Below are 12,505 nucleotides of genomic sequence, written 5' to 3'. Positions count from 1 at the left end.
AGTACGTGGAGGGGTGTGCACACGTACTGTTCCACCATGTTAGTGAAATGTTGCCTCCTGCTAACACGTTGCGTATCAGGTGGTGGTGCAGTTAGCTGTGGCGTGTTGACAAAAGTTTTCCACATCTCTGCCATGCTAACCCTGCCCTCAGAGGAGCTGGCCGTGACACAGCTGCCTTGGCGACCTCTTGCTCCTCCTCTGCCTTGGCCTTGGGCTTCCACTTGTTCCCCTGTGACATTTGGGAATGCTCTCAGTAGCGTGTCTACCAACGTGCGCTTGTACTCGCGCATCTTCCTATCACGCTCCAGTGCAGGAAGTAAGGTGGGCACATTGTCTTTGTAGCGTGGATCCAGCAGGGTGGCAACCCAGTAGTCCGCACAGGTTAAAATGTGGGCAACTCTGCTGTCGTTGCGCAGGCACTGCAGCATGTAGTCGCTCATGTGTGCCAGGCTGCCCAGGGATAAGGACAAGCTGTCCTCTGTGGGAGGCGTATCGTCATCGTCCTGCCTTTCCCCCCAGCCACGCACCAGTGATGGACCCGAGCTGCGTTGGGTGCCACCCCGCTGTGACCATGCTTCATCCTCATCCTCCTCCACCTCCTCCTCATCCTCGTCCTCCTCGTCCTCCAGTAGTGGGCCCTGGCTGGCCACATTTGTACCTGGCCTCTGCTGTTGCCAAAAACCTCCCTCTGAGTCACTTCGAAGAGACTGGCCTGAAAGTGCTAAAAATGACCCCTCTTCCTCCTCCTCCTCCTCCTCCTCCTGGGCCACCTCCTCTTCCATCATCGCCCTAAGTGTTTTCTCAAGGAGACATAGAAGTGGTATTGTAACGCTGATAACGGTGTCATCGCCACTGGCCATGTTGGTGGAGTACTCGAAACAGCGCAACAGGGCACACAGGTCTCGCATGGAGGCCCAGTCATTGGTGGTGAAGTGGTGCTGTTCTGTAGTGCGACTGACCCGTGCGTGCTGCAGCTGAAACTCCACTATGGCCTGCTGCTGCTCGCACAGTCTGTCCAGCATGTGCAAGGTGGAGTTCCACCTGGTGGGCACGTCGCATATGAGGCGGTGAGCGGGAAGGCCGAAGTTACGCTGTAGCGCAGACAGGCGAGCAGCAGCAGGATGTGAACGCCGGAAGCGCGAACAGACGGCCCGCACTTTATGCAGCAGCTCTGACATGTCGGGGTAGTTGTGAATGAACTTCTGCACCACCAAATTCAGCACATGCGCCAAGCAAGGGATGTGCGTCAAATTGGCTAGTCCCAGAGCTGCAACGAGATTTCGCCCATTATCACACACCACCAGGCCGGGCTTGAGGCTCACCGGCAGCAACCACTCGTCGGTCTGTTGTTCTATACCCCGCCACAACTCCTGTGCGGTGTGGGGCCTGTCCCCCAAACATATGAGTTTCAGAATGGCCTGCTGACGTTTACCCCGGGCTGTGCTGAAGTTGGTGGTGAAGGTGTGTGGCTGACTGGATGAGCAGGTGGAAGAAGAGGAGGAGGAAGCCGAGAAGGAGGAGGTGGCAACAGGAGGCAAAGAATGTTGCCCTGCGATCCTTGGCGGCGGAAGGACGTGCGCCAAACAGCTCTCCGCCTGGGGCCCAGCTGCCACTACATTTACCCAGTGTGCAGTTAGGGAGATATAGCGTCCCTGGCCGTGCTTACTGGTCCACGTATCTGTGGTTAGGTGGACCTTGCTACAGATGGCGTTGCGCAGTGCACACTTGATTTTATGGGATACTTGGTTGTGCAGGGAAGGCACGGCTCTCTTGGAGAAGTAGTGCCGGCTGGGAACAACATACTGTGGGACAGCAAGCGACATGAGCTGTTTGAAGCTGTCTGTGTCCACCAGCCTAAATGACAGCATTTCATAGGCCAGTAGTTTAGAAATGCTGGCATTCAGGGCCAGGGATCGAGGGTGGCTAGGTGGGAATTTACGCTTTCTATCAAATGTTTGTGAGATGGAGAGCTGAACGCTGGCGTGTGACATGGTTGAGACGCTTGGTGACGGAGGTGGTGGTGGTGGTGGTGTTGGTGGTACATCCCCTGTTTGCTGGGCGGCAGGTGCCAACGTTCCTCCAGAGGCGGAGGAAGAGGCCGAGGCGGCAGCAGCAGAATAGGCCGAGGCGGCAGCAGCAGAAGAGGTAGCAGGGGGAGCCTGAGTGACTTCCTTGGTTTTAAGGTGTTTACTCCACTGCAGTTCATGCTTTGCATGCAGGTGCCTGGTCATGCAGGTTGTGCTCAGGTTCAGAACGTTAATGCCTCGCTTCAGGCTCTGATGGCACAGCGTGCAAACCACTCGGGTCTTGTCGTCAGCACATTGTTTGAAGAAGTGCCATGCCAGGGAACTCCTTGAAGCTGCCTTTGGGGTGCTCGGTCCCAGATGGCGGCGGTCAGTAGCAGGCGGAGTCTCTTGGCGGCGGGTGTTCTGCTTTTGCCCACTGCTCCCTCTTTTGCTACGCTGTTGGCTCGGTCTCACCACTGCCTCTTCCTCCGAACTGTGAAAGTCAGTGGCACGACCTTCATTCCATGTGGGGTCTAGGACCTCATCGTCCCCTGCATCGTCTTCCACCCAGTCTTGATCCCTGACCTCCTGTTCAGTCTGCACACTGCAGAAAGACGCAGCAGTTGGCACCTGTGTTTCGTCATCATCAGAGACATGCTGAGGTGGTATTCCCATGTCCTCATCATCAGGAAACATAAGTGGTTGTGCGTCAGTGCATTCTATGTCTTTCACCGCTGGGGAAGGGCTAGGTGGATGCCCTTGGGAAACCCTGCCAGCGGAGTCTTCAAACAGCATAAGAGACTGCTGCATAACTTGAGGCTGAGACAGTTTCCCTGGTATGCATGGGGGTGATGTGACAGACTGATGGGGTTGGTTTTCAGGCGCCATCTGTGCGCTTTCTGCAGAAGACTGGGTGGGAGATAATGTGAACGTGCTGGATCCACTGTCGGCCACCCAATTGACTAATGCCTGTACCTGCTCAGGCCTTACCATCCTTAGAACGGCATTGGGCCCCACCATATATCGCTGTAAATTCTGGCGGCTACTGGGACCTGAGGTAGTTGGTACACTAGGACGTGTGGATGTGGCAGAACGGCCACGTCCTCTCCCAGCACCAGAGGGTCCACTAACACCACCACGACCATGTCCACGTCCGCGTCCCTTACTAGATGTTTTTCTCATTGTTATGGTTCACCACAACAACAAATATATTATTTGGCCCAATGTATTGTATTCAAATTCAGCGGGATATAAATTTGAGGCCTAGTATTTAGGCGCTGGGTGACCGGTATGGATTTAGTGACAGAATTAGACTTGGAAATGCACAGAAGCGTGTGTGTGTGAAGTTATTCTGAATGACCCAATGTGCACCTTGAATATTATATACCCTTTTAGGGATAGATTTCAAATAGCTCTGATATAGCAGAAACCACTAAATTATGAAATTGCTAAATTGGGAATTGTACTTCAACCCAGAACAAAAAATGTGCTTTGACGGGCACTAAATAACTTTCCCAGCTACAACAGGACAACGGTAACGAGAGATTTAGAGGGATTTAAATTTGAGGCCTAGTATTTAGGCGCTGGGTGACAGGTATGGGTTTAGTGACAGAATTAGACTTGGAAATACACAGTAGCGGGTGTGTGTGAAGTTATTCTGAATGACCCTATGTGCACCTTCAATATTATATACCCTTTTTGGGATAGATTTCAAATAGCTCTGATATAGCAGAAACCACTAAATTATGAAATTGCTAAATTGGGAATTGTACTTCAACCCAGAACAAAAAATGTGCTTTGACGGACACTAAATATCTTGCCCAGCAACAACAGTACAGCGGTGGGTAACGAGAGATTTAGAGGGAATTAAATTTGAGGCCTAGTATTTAGGCGCTGGGTCACCGGTATGGATTTAGTGACAGAATTAGACTTGGAAATACACAGTAGCGGGTGTGTGTGAAGTTACTCTGAATGACCCTATGTGCACCTTCAATATTATATACCCTTTTTGGGATAGATTTCAAAGAGCTCTGATATAGCAGGAACCACTAAATTATGAAATTGCTAAATTGGGAATTGTATTTCAACCCAGAACAAGAAATGTGCTTGAACGGACACTAAATAACTCGCCCAGCTACAGCACTAGGGACAGATTTAGCTGGATATAAATTTGAGGCCTAGTATTTAGGCGCTGGGTGACAGGTATGGGTTTAGTGACAGAATTAGACTTGGAAATACACAGTAGCGGGTGTGTGTGAAGTTATTCTGAATGACCCTATGTGCACCTTCAATATTATATACCCTTTTAGGGATAGATTTCAAATAGCTCTGATATAGCAGAAACCACTAAATTATGAAATTGCTAAATTGGGAATTGTACTTCAACCCAGAACAAAAAATGTGCTTTGACGGACACTAAATATCTTGCCCAGCAACAACAGTACAGCGGTGGGTAACGAGAGATTTAGAGGGAATTAAATTTGAGGCCTAGTATTTAGGCGCTGGGTCACCGGTATGGATTTAGTGACAGAATTAGACTTGGAAATACACAGTAGCGGGTGTGTGTGAAGTTATTCTGAATGACCCTATGTGCACCTTCAATATTATATACCCTTTTTGGGATAGATTTCAAATAGCTCTGATATAGCAGGAACCACTAAATTATGAAATTGCTAAATTGGGAATTGTACTTCAACCCAGAACAAAAAATGTGCTTTGACGGGCACTAAATAACTTTCCCAGCTACAACAGGACAACGGTAACGAGAGATTTAGAGGGATTTAAATTTGAGGCCTAGTATTTAGGCGCTGGGTGACAGGTATGGGTTTAGTGACAGAATTAGACTTGGAAATACACAGTAGCGGGTGTGTGTGAAGTTATTCTGAATGACCCTATGTGCACCTTCAATATTATATACCCTTTTAGGGATAGATTTCAAATAGCTCTGATATAGCAGAAACCACTAAATTATGAAATTGCTAAATTGGGAATTGTACTTCAACCCAGAACAAAAAATGTGCTTTGACGGACACTAAATATCTTGCCCAGCAACAACAGTACAGCGGTGGGTAACGAGAGATTTAGAGGGAATTAAATTTGAGGCCTAGTATTTAGGCGCTGGGTCACCGGTATGGATTTAGTGACAGAATTAGACTTGGAAATACACAGTAGCGGGTGTGTGTGAAGTTATTCTGAATGACCCTATGTGCACCTTCAATATTATATACCCTTTTTGGGATAGATTTCAAATAGCTCTGATATAGCAGGAACCACTAAATTATGAAATTGCTAAATTGGGAATTGTACTTCAACCCAGAACAAAAAATGTGCTTTGACGGGCACTAAATAACTTTCCCAGCTACAACAGGACAACGGTAACGAGAGATTTAGAGGGATTTAAATTTGAGGCCTAGTATTTAGGCGCTGGGTGACAGGTATGGGTTTAGTGACAGAATTAGACTTGGAAATACACAGTAGCGGGTGTGTGTGAAGTTATTCTGAATGACCCTATGTGCACCTTCAATATTATATACCCTTTTTGGGATAGATTTCAAATAGCTCTGATATAGCAGAAACCACTAAATTATGAAATTGCTAAATTGGGAATTGTACTTCAACCCAGAACAAAAAATGTGCTTTGACGGACACTAAATATCTTGCCCAGCAACAACAGTACAGCGGTGGGTAACGAGAGATTTAGAGGGAATTAAATTTGAGGCCTAGTATTTAGGCGCTGGGTCACCGGTATGGATTTAGTGACAGAATTAGACTTGGAAATACACAGTAGCGGGTGTGTGTGAAGTTACTCTGAATGACCCTATGTGCACCTTCAATATTATATACCCTTTTTGGGATAGATTTCAAAGAGCTCTGATATAGCAGGAACCACTAAATTATGAAATTGCTAAATTGGGAATTGTATTTCAACCCAGAACAAGAAATGTGCTTGAACGGACACTAAATAACTCGCCCAGCTACAGCACTAGGGACAGATTTAGCTGGATATAAATTTGAGGCCTAGTATTTAGGCGCTGGGTGACCGGTATGGATTTAGTGACAGAATTAGACTGGGATATGGCCAAAAAATGAACAGACTATTGCTGGTTAAATGCACTTGGTGTGACAGCTTCACCCTGATGTAGGCTTTAGCCAAAAAACAACCACACCATTGAGGGTTAAATGCACTTGGTGACAGGCGCAGCTTGCCCCTGATTTTGTATATGGCCAAAAAATGAACAGACTATTGCTGGTTAAATGCACTTGGTGTGACAGCTTCACCCTGATGTAGGCTTTAGCCAAAAAACAACCACACCATTGAGGGTTAAATGCACTTGGTGACAGGCGCAGCTTGCCCCTGATTTTGTATATGGCCAAAAAATGAACAGACTATTGCTGGTTAAATGCACTTGGTGTGACAGCTTCACCCTGATGTAGGCTTTAGCCAAAAAACAACCACACCATTGAGGGTTAAATGCACTTGGTGACAGGCGCAGCTTGCCCCTGATTTTGTATATGGCCAAAAAATGAACAGACTATTGCTGGTTAAATGCACTTGGTGTGACAGCTTCACCCTGATGTAGGCTTTAGCCAAAAAACAACCACACCATTGAGGGTTAAATGCACTTGGTCGCAGCTTGTGCTGGCGCACCACAAGACACAAAATGGCCGCCGATCACCCCAGAAAAATGAGACTGACAAACGGTCTGTGCAGCCTAAAAACAGTGAGCAATTGAGGATCAGCAGCTCAATGATCCACAGCTGCAGATCGATCAGTTAATCAAGTCCTTTGGAGGAGTTAATCTGCCTAATCTCGCCCTACTGTCGCAGCCGCAACCTCTCCCTACGCTAATCAGAGCAGAGTGACGGGCGGCGCTATGTGACTCCAGCTTAAATAGAGGCTGGGTCACATGGTGCTCTGGCCAATCACAGCCATGCCAATAGTAGGCATGGCTGTGATGGCCTCTTGGGGCAAGTAGTATGACGCTTGTTGATTGGCTGCTTTGCAGCCTTTCAAAAAGCGCCAAGAAAGCGTCACAAAAGCGCGAAGAAAGCGACGAACACCGAACCCGAACCCGGACTTTTACGAAAATGTCCGGGTTCGGGTCCGTGTCACGGACACCCCAAAATTCGGTACGAACCCGAACTATACAGTTCGAGTTCGCTCATCCCTACTCATAAGGTATAGACAATTATCAGCAATATGATTATGGGACATCTTCATAGCGACTCTCTGCTATTATTTTTGATAATAGTCTCCACAATATTCCAGGCTGTTTGCTAATCCAGCACAATTATTTCCTTATTAAAAGAAAAATTACTGCGTAGAAATATCTATTGTATCTTCAGTCCCCTCTACAACATAAATGGTCTTCATCTGTTCCTATGAGATCCATGGCTGGCATGATGGATCTGTTTTAAGGTAGGTCCTAATGAATCTTGACTTATAAAAATCAGTTTATAATGGGATCTGTTAGGTTCTCATGGAGATTCTGGTGTTCTTACGCTCTAAAACAGTGCTGTTAACTGTCCTAATCTTGCCGCCAAAAGCACAGAAACCCAACAGAATGGTCAAATCACTTACAGAGAATGACTCCTGCTTCCTTGGAATGTCAGTGTTCTTGTCACTCCAATCATAGACGAGTTCTTCTTCCTCTCGATCATTGATCCACATGATTTCCTTAGATGTGGCCTGAATGATGTTCTGCAGCTGACGCAGCTGATCCATTCTTTCAAACGAGAGTTTCTAAGTTTGTGAAACAGATGAATATTAGAATGAGAATAAATAAATGTATGTCCTTAATGAACATACGGCTTTGTAAACGGGGTTCTCCTCTCAGTCAGTCTCTGCAGTCTACTCTGGTTACACAGCTACAATGATGGGGCACCACATGAGCACAACCTACAACTTACGTGGAGATCCCCTCTAACGAGTGCAAAATAGTGGAACAAGTGTTCAGAAGTGCTCCTTACCAGCAACGCATCATATTCTTCTTCTAGTTGATAAATTGCTCCCTTTTCACGCTAGAGAAATAAAAGAAGACCTTACATTAACACTATTGTAAATTCAAATATAAATATTCTAATCATACCAAAATCATTAGATGTGTTAGTACAGCCAGTACATTAAACGGTTCTGTCCTATAGTCCTTTGTCAGCAGCTGGAAGTGCAAACTAATGGCAGATTTTATTATCTGTATTCATGATGCTGATTAATTACCAGTTCTACTTTAATTTTGTCCAGCTCCCACCGATAGTCAGCAATGGCGTTGTGGAATTTTCTGTGGCTACCAATCTGCTGTTCTACAGAAGCGGCATCGAATCCCCAATCAACAATTTCCATTTGACGCTAAATTAATAAGAAAGAAAATAAAGAGTTAAGAAAATTAACAAAAAGTATAGGTTGTCGCAAGTTTTAAAAAATAAAAATAAATTGTATAGCCTGTGAGTTAGTCAATAAAATGTATCTGTATAGCGCCACCTGCTGTTTGTCGTTTTCCTTCATTTTTTTTTCAATCTCACTGAGTTGGTCGAACACGCTCAGTTTAAATCTTCAACTGCCACCAGCCATATGTTCTGTTAGAAGCTGTAGCAATTACAGATAGCTGCAGCAGAAAGGACATGCTCCCTGAGCTGCCAGGCTGAAGAGAATTTAGCAGAGCAGAATTTCCCAGTGGGGAGTCACCTCCTGAGCCCTCCTCATGGCCGCCCCGCCAGCTGTGTACATAATGATCTGATGCTCCCAGTAATAATTAATGCTAGGAGCATCAGGCACGTATGAACCTGACCAACACCCCCAGTGCACTCCTAAATTTAAATGCATCCCCGTCCTCAGGTCAGTGATACAGTTGATTACTCTGGTGAGGTCAGCAGTATTTTGTGCTACACTGTGGTATTTGGTTCTGGTGAAGCAGTATTTTATGCTGCACTATGGTATTGCAGGCCCCGCCTACTTCTAGTGTCCCTGCTTACTTGTGTTGCCCCGTCTTCTGTCAATTTGGAACCGGGGACATGGGGTCACTTTTAGCATTTTTCCAGGGCCACTTTAAGTTCCCAGTCTGCTCCTGGCTGTGGGGATGGACAGGGAACTTAAAGTGGCCCTGGAACAAATACTAAAAGTGGCCCCATTTTGATGGAAGGCAGGGCCAGCAATACGATATTGTGCCACATTATACCATCCCAACAGCCAAATACCACAGTCCATTACAAAATACTGCCAGCAGCACAAAATACATCCCCAAAAACTTCCACTGACCTACTGTGAGGAGGGCCCAGATGGGCCCCTAGGCATCGGCCCACCAGGAAATTTCCCTATAAGGGGTATGGCCAATCCGCCCCTGGCTAGTTCTTACACGATGCAGCTCTTTCTATCAGCAGATCGGTGACTGTGATGGTAGTCAGACCCTCACCACCTATCTAATAGGTCATCAGTATTTAAGTCATAGAAAAGCTCTGTAAATGTTGCAAATTAAGAAAGAATATAATGATTCATGTACTGTATGCAAAATCCAGAACCTAAAGCTTTGCACATCTAGTCCTCATTCTGTAAAACTGTTTGGGTGGAGAGATACCAGACTAATGTATAATTTAGAGTTTCACATGTTGAGATGAAGTAACATGCTATGAGCTGGAACACCTACACCCAAGGCATTATGGCAGTTGTCCAAGAAGAGCAGCCATTTTACACACACAGCCACATAGGACTTCTAGCTTTTTTTTTTTTTTATCATGCCGAGACAAAATAGCTGGTCTTCTGAATCACCTGTCCTGGCATATTGCCTGAAAACATCATGGTTAATAGGTATGGTCACTCAAGCAAGATTACCACATTGTTCTAGACAGTTGTTCTAGGGCAATTAAGATACATTAAGTTTAGTGAAACATTTTTTGTAGAATAAATGCTATAAGAGGTTTGTAAGTAAACTTGGTTGAGAACGATTCTCACCACAATGTTGGCATCTTATGTACAAAGTCACTACTTACTCTTTGCTGCCGAATTTGATTTAAGGTCTCTGTAGTGATCCTCTTTGTGTAATCATCCCATCCAGAGCCACTCTGGGAAGAAAATCCACCACCTTTAGATCCTTTGCGCATACGTGGACCATGAATGGCTTTGTCAAGGGCACGCATCTGGTCATAAAGCTGAAGCAATCTGCAAAATACAAGATCATATTTTTTGACAAACCAAAGCACAGCAGCAACAAATTCCATTTCATTCTGTTATGTGTTCAGTTTTGCCTGTTATCAGACAAAACATCATGTCCATTAGCTTTTGCATGACCATACTTCCTATGGTAGGAGTCACATGGCTGTCCCATCATTCTCATCTCCTTGATCAGGCCTTCAACCATCTCCATCTCTTCTTGGGCTCCCCCAAGACATTCTTCCAGTTCTCTATTGCGAACGAGCTGGCTTCCATCACCATATTTTAGCTCCTGGAAAATAAAATGCCTATATTATTGATTATGCTATGGCTAAAGTGATATATGTTGCAGGGAAAATGTGTTTCATGCCAATTACAAAAATAAATAAATACAAAAAATATAAAATGCGGGATAAATAATTATTATCTGGCTATTATTGCATTTAACTGTTTTGAGTTAAAAAACCAACATTATCCCAACAGGAGAGCGATCTTATAGTTAATAAGAGTTTAGACTTCTGTGAGAATACATGAAAGAGCAATGAAACACTCCTATCAGACTGGGAAAAGGAAAGTGGACAGTACACTGCTTCTGTACCTCTATGCCAAATATCTCACACCACTTCTCTATGCACCTATGTGCAAATTCCTTCACCAAGAATTATAGTTAGACTCTCCTTCACATGGGGCCAAAATTCAGTTTAGTGCTGTAGCCCTGTATTGAAAACCCTGGTCAAAGAAGAGTGGTACATGAACCACATGCTCCAGCAGCTTTATCTTCACTAGCTATTCTCCCCACCTTCTCATTTTCTTCTTACCTTCCCCTTCTAACGCTGACCATACACATTAAATAAAATTTGGTGGGACGCACTGTTTTCACTTGCCACCAGCATATCATCTAATGTGTATAGTAGCCTCCTGATTCCATGGGACCAGATGGATGCCGAATCATCTTGTTTACAAGGAAATAAGTTGCTATCAGAGGTGTCTGGCACCAGGTTTCTCCCCTCTCCCCATTCAGGACACCTTTAATTTGTTTGGAGGGATCAGGAAATATCTAAGTTTGCCAACAGTTATCTAATGTGTATGTTCAGCCAAAAGCTGCATTTTCATGGGCCGGTTCGAGGGCAATCATCAAGGCAAACCAAACGTTCCCGATAATTGCCTGATTGTGAGTGGGGATGACAACTGTGTTTACATGCAGCAATCATCTCCTCTGAGTGGGGACGAGCAATCACTACTGTAATTGCTTCACCCCATACTGATTCATTGTTTCTGAATAGGAGATCCCTGTTCACACAGCACAATATGATGCTTTTGCGTGCCACATAGAAGATGCTCTCACCCGATGAATGAGCCCTTCCTCGTTCACACAGGCCAGTTGTCGGGAACAAGTTTTCATAGGAACATTCATTCCTGACAATAGGCCTATACCAATAGGTAAGACCCGTCCCATCACTTTTACAAAATTGTAGCTATCTTCTTAAATAACAGGAGAATGTAAAAGGCATTGTGTTTGTTGGGGCGAGAGGATTGTTATATTGTTAGAGTCATAATTGATTCATTATCTTTGCTTCTGTTTATATTGTTGAAGGCACATTTAAAGGCCCCTTCACAGTGGCCAATGATCAGGGGAATTATCGGGAAGGAGCATACCTAGGAATGCTTGTTTCTGAAAACTGTCCTGTGTAAAAGGTACTGATAGTCACCCCATGAGGCTACTTCCACACTAGCGTTATTATTTTCCAGTATTGAGATCCGTCATAGGGTTTCAATACTGTAAAAAAACGCTTCCATTTTGTCCCCATTCATTGTCAATGGGAACAAAACATAACTGAACAGAACGGATTGCTCCAAAATGCATTCCGTTCCGTTCTCATACCGGAGAGCAAACCGCAGCATGCTACAGTTTTCTTTCCGTCATGAGATGCGGAGCAAGACGGATCCGTCATGACCCACAATGCAAGTAGATGGGGTCGGATCAGTTTTCTCTGACACAATAGAAAACTGATCCGTCCCCCATTGACTTTCAGTGGAGTTCATGACGGATCAGTCTTGGGTATGTTAAAGATAATACAACCAGATCCGTTCAGAACGGATGCAGATGGTTGTATTATCAGTAACGGAAGCGCGTTTGCTGAACCCTGTCGGATCCAGCAAAAAACACTAGTGTAAAAGTAGCCTAAGAAAAAACACACCCATGATCTTGGCAGCAGATCGTTCTGTGTAAAGAGAAATCTTATGTCCACGCAGAGAATTTGTATAGTATCGCTGTTTCCCATACAGAATGTAAATGCAGCTCTCACCCCCACTGATGATCAGGCAATTATTAGGAATGAATGGTTCATTGCCTGCTCCA

At 45.1% G+C, this 12,505-nt stretch overlaps 1 protein-coding gene across 3 annotated transcripts in view; it reads right to left on the bottom strand.

Moving 5' to 3' along the window:
* Positions 1-12,505, bottom strand: part of LOC122938204 (desmoplakin) — a 64,453-nt gene that overhangs the window by 31,259 nt on the left and 20,689 nt on the right. For all 3 annotated transcript variants that reach the window (XM_044293567.1, XM_044293568.1, XM_044293569.1), the window contains exons 3-7: positions 10,290-10,438; positions 9,987-10,155; positions 8,224-8,352; positions 7,977-8,027; positions 7,588-7,749 (exon numbers count right to left, since the gene is read on the bottom strand). In XM_044293567.1, the coding sequence (XP_044149502.1) occupies positions 7,588-7,749; positions 7,977-8,027; positions 8,224-8,352; positions 9,987-10,155; positions 10,290-10,438 (660 nt within the window). The remainder of the gene's footprint in view (positions 1-7,587; positions 7,750-7,976; positions 8,028-8,223; positions 8,353-9,986; positions 10,156-10,289; positions 10,439-12,505) is intronic.

Source organism: Bufo gargarizans, chromosome 5, assembly GCF_014858855.1.
Source record: "Bufo gargarizans isolate SCDJY-AF-19 chromosome 5, ASM1485885v1, whole genome shotgun sequence".
Classification (NCBI taxonomy): Eukaryota; Metazoa; Chordata; class Amphibia; order Anura; family Bufonidae; genus Bufo; species Bufo gargarizans.
This window is presented reverse-complemented; position numbering and strand designations above follow the sequence as displayed.